General features: G+C 40.6%; 1 protein-coding gene across 3 annotated transcripts in view; it reads right to left on the bottom strand.

Moving 5' to 3' along the window:
- Nucleotides 1-221: 221 nt before the first annotated feature.
- The window catches only part of CEP57L1 (centrosomal protein 57 like 1), a 37807-nt gene continuing 25234 nt past the window's right edge, over nucleotides 222-12794 (bottom strand). The window contains exons 7-13 of one of the 3 annotated variants that reach the window (XM_084624108.1): nucleotides 9115-9231; nucleotides 8723-8800; nucleotides 5125-5220; nucleotides 4095-4172; nucleotides 3758-3987; nucleotides 2015-2159; nucleotides 222-650 (exon numbers count right to left, since the gene is read on the bottom strand). In XM_084624108.1, coding sequence (XP_084480234.1) covers nucleotides 426-650; nucleotides 2015-2159; nucleotides 3758-3987; nucleotides 4095-4172; nucleotides 5125-5220; nucleotides 8723-8800; nucleotides 9115-9231 — 969 coding nt within the window. In that variant the 3' untranslated portion in view covers nucleotides 222-425. The remainder of the gene's footprint in view (nucleotides 651-2014; nucleotides 2160-3757; nucleotides 3988-4094; nucleotides 4173-5124; nucleotides 5221-8722; nucleotides 8801-9114; nucleotides 9232-12794) is intronic. The other 2 variants (XM_084624106.1, XM_084624107.1) reach the window with 2 other exon arrangements.

The following is a 12794-nucleotide window of genomic DNA, read 5'->3' as shown; positions in this document are numbered from 1 at the left end:
CCTGAGTTTCTGACCTACATTAAAGCAGTTTTCCTTTCCTCCTCTACTTCATAATTAATTATTTTTCAGAGTGTTTGCATGTACGTTGATGAGGAGGAAAGTGGGTAAAAAAAAACAGATTGCATTTCTTATATATTTCAAAAGATAGTTTTTAATTTTGTAAGTTAAAAGAAATTGGGACACTTCATGAAACAGTTAAAACAGATATTACAAAACATGTATAGCTACAGGGAAAGTGAGTAACCCAAACCTAAGTTTCAACTGAAATTTACTATTCGGTTAGAAAATATTTAGACATGGCATAAATGAAATATTAAACGTTTAATTCTGTCTAATATTTGTTAAATCCAAACCTATGAAGACGTGTCAGACTTTTTTTTTTTTGGCATGCCAGTAAGAGGCACTACCTATATAAATATGTAAAACTATTGTTCCCACACAATATCATCTTTTTTCAGTGTTGACTGAAGTTTCTGCACATTTTTTAATAGCTGAAGCGAGCTTTTGCTTTTCTGCACAGGACAGGATTTTGATGCTCTTCCGCTTGAAGTAACTGGAATTTCTCTTGTTCCTTTTAGGTCATCAGATTTTGGTAGGACATGAGCTGACTGTCTCTTCAATTTCTGAGCTTTTAGCTTTAATTTGTGGACCTAAAAATGAAGATATATGCATGAAAGTTTTAATGCTCAGAAAGGATATTGGCTAGAGACCCAGGCACCACTTAAGAGCAACAATCTCAAACACCAACTATAAATGAAAAAAAGAGAGGAGAGAGAGAGAGAGTTTAGCTTTCCATCACATCAGATCACTCTCCAGTCAACCCCTGTACTCTACCCCTGACAAGAAGAGTAAGGCAAGTCGACGGGCGAGTTTCTCCCATTGACCTCCCGCAGTAACTTGACCTAAGGTACATCAACTCCAGCTACGTTATTCACGTAGCTGGAGTTGCATAGCATAGGTTGACTTACCTAAGGCTATGTCTACTCTTAAAACACTACACAGGCACAGCTGTAGCACTATAGCTGCACTGTTGCAGGGCTTCAGTGTAGACACTTACTACAGCGATGGGAGCGGTTCTCCCACTGCTATAGGTAATGCACCTCCCTGAGAGGCGGTAGCTAGGGGTTAAGTCAACTTAACTACATCTCTCAGGGGTGTGGATTTTTCATATGCCCAAGAGACGTTGCTATGCAGTGTGACAAGATGGCCATTGTTAGTCTGGTGGGTCCTGTGCTTTTCTTGGCAGGGAGGTAAGGTGCCACCCTTGCCCCTGTTCTTGGGGTGTCGATGGCCCCGCTAGTGGCCCAGGAAGGTGCTAAAGGAGGGAAGCTGGGGAGGGGTCTGGGTTTGCTCCTCACTCTGAGCCCCAGCCCCTCTCAACCCCTGTGGGTTCTTCCCCTCTTCCCCCTTAGGTGGGGTACCTGCAGTGCTTAGATGCTGGGGAAGGGAGTCTCCCTCCCCTATTTGGCAGGGTCCCCCTTACTTCAGTTCTCTGATTTTCCAAGTCTCACAGCACACCTCCAATCTCCAGTCCTCTCTCCTTCCTCCTCTTCCTCTGTCTGCCTGAAGCAGGGGGGTTTATTAGTTTCCTAACAGGGCCTTAATTGATTGCAGGTGCTCCAATTAACCTGCAACCGCCTTCCCTAGTCTACAGGGAACCACGCTTTAGTCTTGAGTTTATATATTTCCCCTCTAGCACTCTCCCACTGCTCCCTGGCCCTCATGTATCATAGATATAACTTTTCAATGTAAACCAGCCCTCATCAGTTATAATATCCTACTTATGGTAATGTTTTCCACTTTAGCTTCTTTCCAGATGTTCAGTATCAGCCCTTGAATCTAAATATTTACCTAAAGCCTCAGCACCTTTGAACCTATTTGTCTTGGAATCCCAACGGGACTGTACATTCTAAAGGTAGGCACTGGCTCTCTCTCTCTAGCAACAGCATGAAAAATTATTTTCATCATATTCCAATAGTTTGCTTCTAAGTAAACTCTTTAAAAATTTCCTTACACTAGCTTGGTGTTTTTTCAACTTAGATATCTGTTCCCCTTTAATTTCCATTTGCTTTACAAGACAATCCAATTCACGGTCTAGGTCTTCACGAACTTCACAGTTTTGAGTTTCTTGTATCTGCTTCAAGAGTTCTTGATGCTCACTGTTAGAGACAAAGATATTAGACAACAGTATTGGTGGTATATTTGAACAACATTCTTCTTACATGTACTTTTGTTACATTGCACAAGTTTCAACTCCAGGAGGTCTCCCCACTAGAGAAATAAAGCAGGTTAATCACCGTGACACACAACTAATACTTTTTATACTAAATAAATACATAAAATAAAATACTCAAACGTTCATATTTTTTCCATTACTTATTTTCCTTCTACTCTGCAGATAGTATACTCATTTTGTTACATCACAACCATTTCTCTCTCAAGATTGAGAGAATAAGCACCAGAGAGTGTGCTGGTACTGCAGAATCATGCACAATGGCTATTTGGAATGTGAAAAATTAAAGATCCCATTAAAGTAAATAGCAGGCAATATACACAAAAAATGTATACTGGTCAATTCCAACCTCTATCTAAGTTGCCCCAGAGTAAGAGCACTTAACATAATTCAGAAAAAACTTGTTTTACAACCACTAATGAAAGTTATATTGTCAAATGAATCAAGTAAAATTAAGAATTCTATTGGGCAAAATTAACTGCATGGTTTGTTGCTACAGGCAATTACGGTTCCAAACATTTCACTCTACAAACTAATGATAGAAAGTGTAGTTTAGAGCTCCCTAATGCATATAGTAAAGCTAAGCTATACATTAGTTACAAAGGATAAGAACATTTCACAGTTAGAAGTTATTGATCAACAAGTTCTTTGTGGCAAAGGGCCATGCCTTCTTTTATATTTTAATACAATGCCTAGCACAAAGTGAGCACAACTGAAAATAAATAATTATTTCTTCTCTTCATAAATTCCTCCAGCTTAAATTGCTACTCTAAATCAAATATTTTCTCTGATTGGCACAAAACTAATAAGGGAGTTATAACTAGAGCTTTGTGAAGAGATTCTGCAAACAGCTTAGATTAATCAATGCCACGTGTCCTGAAATGAAGATCAACAACTATTTCAGCATGATCTGTAACATAGGAATTTTAAAATGCTATGTGGATTCAAAACACATATGCTATTTACAAGGACTAGATGGACACCAGCAGGACATCTAGTCTCCAACCCATGCAGTTGTCCTTCTGGACTAATCATGTCCCTTTCATCTCGGGCCTCTTGTCAGTCACAATAAGGTCAAAGCTGGCAACACCCCAACAGCAATATGGCTTACTCTTCTAGGTATCAGATAAAAGGTTTCTCCAAAAGAAAACCTACCATTGTGCTGTGTGTAGCTTTGAGGATAAGGATATCCTTCAGGCCTCATTTTAGACAGCCTGCTGCATGAATATCGTAAGTGCGGCTTTAAAAAAAAAAAAAAAAAAAAAAAGCCCCAAAAGTACAAAAGAACCTCCACTATCTGCTCGTGAAACTGTTTAAATGCAAGGGCTATAAAAACTTCCCAATGAGAGAAAATCCTATCTGCAAGATCCACCCAAACCCCACTCCCCAAATATTTTTAGACCCAAACATGCTCTAGTACAACCTCTAAATAGCCCTCACATGGCTTCAAAATTGCAGCCATTTTTACTCAGAGCATCACAGTCTTTTTATCCTTTGGGAGATAATACACAGATACATACTTACAAGCTCATTTGGCCTAGCTCATCTTGTATCGCCAGCAAAAGGTCAGATAGATTTTCAGTGACAGAAGATGATGTGGAACAAGAGGATACAGATTTGCATGCAATAGTTCGTCTAGAAATCCTGTGTTCAGCTGCTTCTGGACACCGTGACAAGACACGTGGACTACGATGTTTCATCATATGTAAGACACTTTGTACATTTGCACTAACAGAATGGCTGGAGCTGGCAGACTTGAGAGGAGAAAAGGAAATTAGCTATAATTAAGGTAATTAATGGAAAAATGTTCATTTAAAAAGAACATGGACACATGTTTAAATGAGAATCTAATCAGGCTCACCTTCCCAGCCACAAAAGGCAGCATCCCAGCCTTTAGGCAAAATTGTGGAGGATGTACTTTCTTCAGAGCAGATTTTTTCTGACAGACGGTAGACAGAAGACATGTTTGCCTAACAGTGCAACCTTAAAATTATTCTTTCAAATTAGACTGTAAACGGTTTGAAGCAGGGGCTGTTTTTGTTATGTCTTTGAGCAGTGTCTAACACAACAAGGTCCTGCCCCATGACTGAGGCTTATAAGTGCTACCACAATACAAATAATAAAGAAGAGGGTAACCCAAGTATTTTGTCAACAAACCTTTCCTCCCCCCCCAGTGAGAACAAGTCTGAGCTACACTTAGGCAACAAATCTTTCCATACAAAAGCAGTGCTCCATAATAGCCGGTGAAATATGCAGTCTCAATTCATCTCCTTTAATGGGTATTAAAGTTTTCCTACTTCTCCCCAATATAGAAGAATTTCCAATAAGACTGAGATCTAGTACACCGTTAATCTGACAACTCAGTAGTAGATTACGATTTGAGAAATTTAGCACTGTCTCTGTGGCATTTAACAGACTCAGTTTTACAAGACATGTCATTTTAGCAGACCTGCAATGCCTATGGATGAAAAGAATGCAGTGGGTGAAGTTCATCTTGCCTTCAGTATGACACTTGCTACAGCATTTCAAAAAAAAAAAAAAAAAAAATCCTAATTCAAGTGGTCTTTGAAAGTAAATTCAAAAATCGACTAAGGGCATGAACACAGGCCAGTGAAATGGCCGCGCATAGTTTAAGGTTCTGCTGGAGTGGGCAAGTTTTCTATTTTAAAAGTAGGCTTTACCACATTAAACATATTTTAGTTATCTAAAGAGAGGGAAAAACAGCATGTTATATTTCCAGAGTAAATGACAGAGTATAGAGAGCCAACAGAACCCCACCCATCACCACTTTTCCAGTAGCATCCCCATCACTCCATGAATGAGATGCTACAAAAATAAGAGAGGCATGTTAGAGACATCATCACTGTGCAAATGACAAACTTGCATGTTACCTTTGCAGTTTTCTTTTTCCGGTTTTTCTTTTTTGGCTCATTTTGAGGTGACACTGAAGACATTAAAATTCTATTTATCTCAAGCCCAGTTTGAAGCTATAGTAATGAGAATAAAGTATTTAAATATCAAAATTTTTTAAATAGCACAGATTGAATCTTCATCCACACATGAAAGAGGATTAATTAGATGCATTACTAACTGAACTCTCTGGGAGGCAGGAGGATTATAAAAAAGAGGATATGGAGACTGAATAGGATACAGGATGTCATGGTATCAAATATACCTTGCAACGCTGCCTGAGAGATTGCTATTTCCAAACCCAAGTACAGCAACTGTATCTCTTGGACTACCACAACTAATGCTGCAGTGAGCTAGGGATATGGCCATTTAAAGCGGGAAGAGGTTTGGACAACATAGGAATGGACATACTGGGTCACCAACGGTCCATCGAGACGAGTGTCCTGTCTTGCAACAGTGGCTAGAGCCAGACACTTCAGAGCAAACCAACAGAATAGGGCAATTGAGTGATCTATCACCTGTCATGCAACATTTAGCATCAGTCCCATTGTCCAAGTGAGGGTTTTTTCTAGGGATTACTTTATAATTACTGTTGTCTATACAAGATTAGTGTAATAGGGCAGTTACCATTCATCCCTTTAAGGGATGAGGCCTCTGTCTTTGCACATATAAGCAGACCTGGCTAAAAGATACAGTAGAACTATCATCAGCTCAAACTACCCCAGCCAGATACTTCACTGAGCGTGAATCAAGAGAAGGTTGAAGAGAAAAGTCATGGCACCTGACCTGTAACAGAAGGTTTCCCACCCCAAAACCAACTCTGATAGATCCTGGATTATGGTAAAGTCTGACTAGTAGTCAGCATACTGATCACATTACTGCACCAGAGTCCTTTCTTGAACTGATGGAGTCTCTCTGCAGTGGCACTGAAGACAAATTAATTGCTCTAGGCAAGCTTTGTATTATGTATTTTTTTTTAATAAGGTCAGACATGCACAGAAGGCTTATGTGCTAGCAAAACCAGTTAAGGGAGAGACCCAGAGGATTGTGTTTTGGACTGTGGCATTCAGTTGAGTCCTTGAGGTGTGGGGTAATTCTACAGTTCCTGACTGATGGAAGCCAGTGAGGTTGTGGTGGAACTGCCGTAGGAGGCGACTGCAATGGTGAAAATGGGTAAGGAGCTAGCTTCTCTTATTGTAAAATGCTGTCATATGTAAAACACGGGAGGTAATTGTCCTGCTCTGTTCAGCGCTGGTGAGGCCTCAGCTGGAGTACTATGTCCAATTCTGAATGCCACACTTTAGGGAAGATGTAAATAAACTGGAGAGAGTCTAGAGGAGAGCAACAAAAATGACAAAAAGGTTTAGAAAATCTAACCTATGTGGAGAGGTTAAAAAAAAAGTGAACATGTTTAAATCTTAAAATAAGATGACTGAAGGGGGACCTGATAACAGCCTTCAAATATGTTATGGGGCGTTATAAAGAGGACAGCGATCATTTGTTATGTGTTGACTACTGAAAGTAGGACAAAATGTAACGGGCGTAATCTGGAGCAAGGGAGATATAGGTTAGATATCATGAAAAACCTTTATAAATTATACAGTTAGTTAAATTCTGGAATAGGCTTTCAAGGTAGTTTGGACAAACACTTGACAGGGATGGTCTAGGTGTACTTAGTCCTATTTCAGCACAGGGGGCTGGACTAGATGACCTCTTGAGGTCCCTTCTAGATCTACATTTCTGTAATTGTTAGGTCTGTGCAACACAAGAGCTGAAGAGTAAGTATTCTTCTACAATAAACTCCAAAAAGAACTGCCCTCTTTCAAAACGGCTGCAACCTAGTATAGTTCTCAATGAGAAAAGGAGTACTTGTGGCACCTTAGAGACTAACCAATTTATTTGAGCATGAGCTTTCGTGAGCTACAGCTCACTTCATTGGATGCATACCGTGGAAACTGCAGAAGACATTATATACACACAGAGACCATGAAACAATACCTCCTCCCACCCCACTGTCCTGCTGGTAATAGCTTATCTAAAGTGATCATCAGGTTGGGCCATTTCCAGCACAAATCCAGGTTCTCACCCTCTGCCCCCCCACACGCAAACTCACTCTCCTGCTGGTAATAGCCCATCCAAAGTGACCACTCTCCCTACAATGTGCATGGTAATCAAGGTGGGCCATTTCCAGCACAAATCCAGGCTCTCTCACCCCCGCCCCCAAAACACACACACACACACTCACTCTCCTGCTGGCAATAGCTCATCCAAACTGACCACTCTCCAAGTTTAAATCCAAGTTTAACCAGAACATCGGGGGGGGGGTGTTAGGAAAAAACAAGGGGAAATAGGTTACCTTGCATAATGACTTAGCCACTCCCAGTCTCTATTTAAGCCTAAATTAATAGTATCCAATTTGCAAATGAATTCCAATTCAGCAGTTTCTCGCTGGAGTCTGGATTTGAAGTTTTTTTGTTGTAAGATAGCGACCTTCATGTCTGTGATTGCGTGACCAGAGAAATTGAAGTGTTCTCCAACTGGTTTATGAATGTTATAATTCTTGACATCTGATTTGTGTCCATTTATTCTTTTACGTAGAGACTGTCCAGTCTGACCAATGTAAATGGCAGAGGGGCATTGCTGGCACATGATGGCATATATCACATTGGTGGATGTGCAGGTGAACGAGCCTCTGATAGTGTGGCTGATGTTATTAGGCCCTGTGATGGTGTCCCCTGAATAGATATGTGGGCACAGTTGGTAACGGGCTTTGTTGCAAGGATAGGTTCCTGGGTTAGTGGTTCTGTTGTGTGGTATGTGGTTGTTGGTGAGTATTTGCTTCAGGTTGCGGGGCTGTCTGTAGGCAAGGACTGGAGGCTACGACTGCTCATAGCGAACATGCCCACTTTTAAAATGACTACTGTCTCTCAGTGTTTAGTGTGAGTAAAATCAAGCTGCACCCAGGGAAGATGGTGGCCCTGGCAGGAAAAATCAGTTCATGGAATTCTCTATAGAAGATCATTTATTTTTCAGCCTCTGATGAAGAAATTTTTTATTTAATAGTGAAAAAATGAATCTTACAAAGAAAAAGGTCTCTAAGTGTAGCCAAATGTATAGGATTTAACCATATGGAAAGTTGAAAGTCTGTGTTATTCTATTAAGATAGTTCAGGACAAAAAGTTTAACTTAGGATGCTAAGTTGCTTAATTGACCCATTTTATAATTAAATTTTAAGTTAAACTAAATTATAAATTCTCAGAAAATTCATTGTTTATTCAATGAGAATGTACTCTAATTTTGAGGCGAATGTGCTGTATTCTTCATGCATTTAAAAGAAATTAAAAAAAGATTGAATCCCTGCTTTAAGTTCAAAACACAACAACTCAGCCTTACCTATGGAACTGATGTTCTAGAAGAAGCCAAATGTACATAATATAAACCTCATTAAGCAAAGCTTATCATTTGGAGTTGTCAAGTTAGCGTTACAGAATTTTTCCAAGCTAATAAACAGGTTATAAAATTGTCTTGAAGAGAGACACTATTTCCTCAGCGATAAATCCAGTAATTTGGCTATCCTACCTGAGCAGCTTTGTCTTGTATTAACTTACGCTGATGCTCTTCTTCACAAAGTTTTTCCTCCAATTGTTTGATCTTGTCCTGAAACAGAACACTAGTATGGTTAGTCACATTTAAGGCTGGCCCAATGAATCAGAACTGGCAAGTACCTTGCAAATTTGAAGGAATCTTGCAATAGTCAAAATTACTAATCTTCTTAAGCAGGCTTAAATTCCTCAGATTTATAGGAAATGAAGTCTGAGGTAGAAGGCAAAGTGAATGTTGAGATCTTATACTCCTCTGCTGGAGCTACAGTTGATAAATGGTCTGTGTATCTTAGCACAAAGTTGGCAACTGTGGCACAAAGAAATTTGAAATGAACTGTAACTGCACATGGTCATGTTAGGATTGCTTACTTCTGCAGTTCTCTGTGTAGTGCTAAGTCTGAAGCACTCTTTTTCTAGGACTTCAAGCTTTTCAAGTTTTGCATGGAGCTCCATCTGATTCTGATCTTTTTCCTTTTGAAGCTGAGTCTGGAAAGAATAAGCAAAAGTCAAGTTTGGCAGCTGATAAAATAGTTTGACACCCCAAAAAAATCTCTCACCACAGTGAACTTTGTTTTAACAGTTTACAATTTTAAGTATTAAGTTCAGTGCTATGAAAAATGCCAGACAAAGCAGCGTTCAGTTTCCACCACTGTCAGAAGCTGATAAAGTACATGTAGGAACTGAAGAGAAACAGTCAAATGAAAAAGAGTTTCAATTCAATTATATCACATAACTAAAAACTGACAATTTTTTTAAGTATACAAATGCTAGAAGCCTCCATACTAAGATGGGTGAACTTGAGTGCCTGGTAATAAATGAGGATATTGATAGAATAAGCATCAGAGAAGACTGATGGAACAATGATAATCAATAGAACACTTAAATACCAGGGTACAAAGTACCGTAATACTCATTCATAAGCCAAAATTTTTTTTTTTTTAGTAAAAAAGGGAAGCATCAAAGAATGGGGTCGGCTTATGAACGGGTATAGAGGGAGAGGTGGGACACAGCCCCTCCCCCCAACAGAAGGGGCAAGGAGAAGCAGCACAGCCAGCAGAGCCAGAAGGGAAGAGGCGGGGCCAGAGTCTCTCCGCTTCTGGCCACGCAGCTCTCCCCCCAGCCGCTGAAGCAGCCGCACTGCTCGGCCCCACCCACCAGAGCAGGTTGTGGCCATGCCGCCCGGCCCGCTGCAGCCATGCTGCCTGGCCCAGCCTGCTGGAACATGTTGCAGCCACGCTGCCTGGTCTGGCCCACTGGAGCAGGCTGCGGCCACGCTGCCCAGCATGCTGGACCAGCTCTGGCCAGGCCAGAGATGGTCTGGCCCACCGGAGCAGGCTGCGGCCACGCTGCCCAGCATGCCGGACCAGCTCTGGCCAGGCCAGAGACATCCTCCCCTGGCCCTCCCCAGATAAGGTGGGAAGGGATGGGGTCATGTGGGGGGTTGTCACCGGGGTTACTCCCCTGACCCCCCAGCTTCTCCCCCCCAAAAAATTTCCCCATCAGTTGCTGTCCCGGCCCATCAGGGTAAGCAGCTGGTGCGCCGGGACACTTTGCTTACTTAGGTTTACCTCTGTGCCTGCGGACGCTCGAGGTAAACAAACCATCTCAGCCCACCAGCAGCTTATCCTGATGGCCTGGGAGCCAAAGTTTGCTGACCCCTGAATTATAGGGTCGGCTTATGAATGCTTCATAAAAATTTTCCATTTTTAAACTTATCCATCTTGGTGGGGGTCGGCTTATAATCGAGTATACACGGTATACAGGAATGACAGAGTAGGTCGTGCTGGTGTGGGAGTGGCATTGTATGTGAAAGAAAGCATGGAGTCAAATATAGTAAAAATCTTAAATCAAACTGCACCATAGAATCTCGATGGAGAGAAATTCCATGCTTGAATAATAAGAGTCTACCAGTAGGAATATATTACTGACCATCTGACTAGGATGGGGATTGTGAAATGCTCAGGGAGATTAGAGAGGCTATAAGAATAGAAAACTCAATAATAATGGGAGATTTCAACTATCCCCCTATTGAATGGGTACCTTTCACCTCAGGACAGGATGCAGAGATAAAATTTCTAGACACCATTAATGACCGTTTCTGGTAGCAACTAGCCCAGGAACCCACCAAGGGGAGAGGAAATTCTTGATTTAGTCCTATGTGGAGTACAGAATCTGGTCCAAGAGGTGACTCTAGCTGAACTGCTTGGTAATAGCAATCACAGTAATATAATTAAATTTAACATCTTTGTAGAAGGGAAAATACCAAAAAAGCCCACCATAGTACCATTTCAGAAAGGGGAACTACATAAAAATGAAGAAGCTAGTTAAATGGAAATTAAAAGATACAGTCACAAGAGTGAAATGCCTGCAAGCTGCATGGAAATTTGTTAAAAACACCATAATAAGAGTTCAAATTAAATGTTTATCCCAAATTAAAAAACCTAGTAAGAGAACCAAAAAATGCCACTGTGGCTAAACAGAGTAAAAGCAGCAGTTAGAGGCAAAAAGGCATCCTTTAAAAACTGGAAGTCAAATTCTACTGAGGAAAATAGAAAGAGCATAAACTCTGGCAAGGCAGAGGTAAAAGTATAACTAGGCAGGCCAAAAAAGAATCTGAAGAGCAATTAGCAAGAGACTCAAAAACTAACAGCAATTTCTTTTTTAAGTACCTCAGAAGCAGGAAGCCTGCCAAACCATCAGTGGGACCACTGAGCAATCGAGGTGCTAAAGGAGCACTCAGGGAAGACCAGACCATTGAGGAGAAGCTAAATGAATTCTTTGCATCAGTCTTCACTGCAGAGGATGCGAGAGAGAGAGAGTCCCACTCCTCAGCCATTCTTTTTAGGTGACAAATCTGAGGAACTGACCCAGAGTTAGGTGTTAGTAGGGGAGGTTTTGGAACAGATTTTGTTCAGAACTCTTGGGTGAATACTATCTGGTTCTGGTTACATCTTACTGTTTAATTAATCAAATATGAAACTGCAGAACTGCTAACTGTGATATGTAACCTGTCCCTTAAATCAGCTGCTGTACCAGATAGCTAGAGGATAGTTAATGTCATGCCAATTTTTTTTTTTTTTTTTTTTTTTTTTTTAAGGTTCCAAGGTGATCCTGGTAATGACAAGCCAGTAAGCCTAATTTCAGGACCAGGCAAGTTGGTTGAAACTACAGTAAAGAACAGAATTATCAGACACATAGATGAACACGATTTGTTGGGGAAGAGTCAACATGGCTTGTGTAAAGGGAAATCATGCCTCATCAATCTATTAGAATTCTTTGAGGGGGTCAACAAACATGAACAAGGGTAATCCAGAGCATATAGTATACATGGACTTTCAGAAAGCCTTCGATAAGGTCACTCACCAAAGGCTCTTAAGCAAAGTAAGCAGTCCTGGGATAAGAGGAAGGTCCTCTCATGGACCAGCAACTGTTTAAAAGATAGGAAACAAAGGGTAGGAATAAATGGCCAGTTTTCAGAATGGACAGAGGTAAAGAGAGGTGTCACCCAAAGACCTGTACTGGGACCAGTATTATTCAACATATTCTTAAGTGATCTGGAAAAGGAGGTAAACAAACAGTCAGGTAGCAAAATTTGCAAATGATATAAAAAACTATTCAAGATAGTCAAGTCCAAAGCAGACTGTGAAGAGTTACAAAGGGATCTCACTAAACTGGGTGACTGAGCAACAAAAGAAACAGATGAAATTCAATGTTGATAAATGCAAAGTAATGCACACTGGAAGACATCCCAACCATACATACAAAATGATGGGGTCTAAATTAGCTGTTATCATTCAAAAAAGATCTTGGAGTAAATGCGGATAGTTCTCTGAAAACATCTGCACGGTGTATAGAGAATGTACACTGTACAGCGGCAGTCAAAAAAGCTAACAATGTTTGGACCCATTAGGATAGGGATATATAATAAGACAGAAAATATAATGCTGCTATATAAATCCATAGTACAACTACACCTTGAATACTGCATGCAATTCTGGCCATCCCATCTCAAAAATGGTATATTAGAATTGGAAAAAGTACAGAGAAAG

This window comes from Lepidochelys olivacea, assembly GCF_965140295.1.
Source record: "Lepidochelys olivacea isolate rLepOli2 genome assembly, chromosome: 3".
Taxonomy (NCBI): Eukaryota; Metazoa; Chordata; order Testudines; family Cheloniidae; genus Lepidochelys; species Lepidochelys olivacea.
This window is presented reverse-complemented; position numbering and strand designations above follow the sequence as displayed.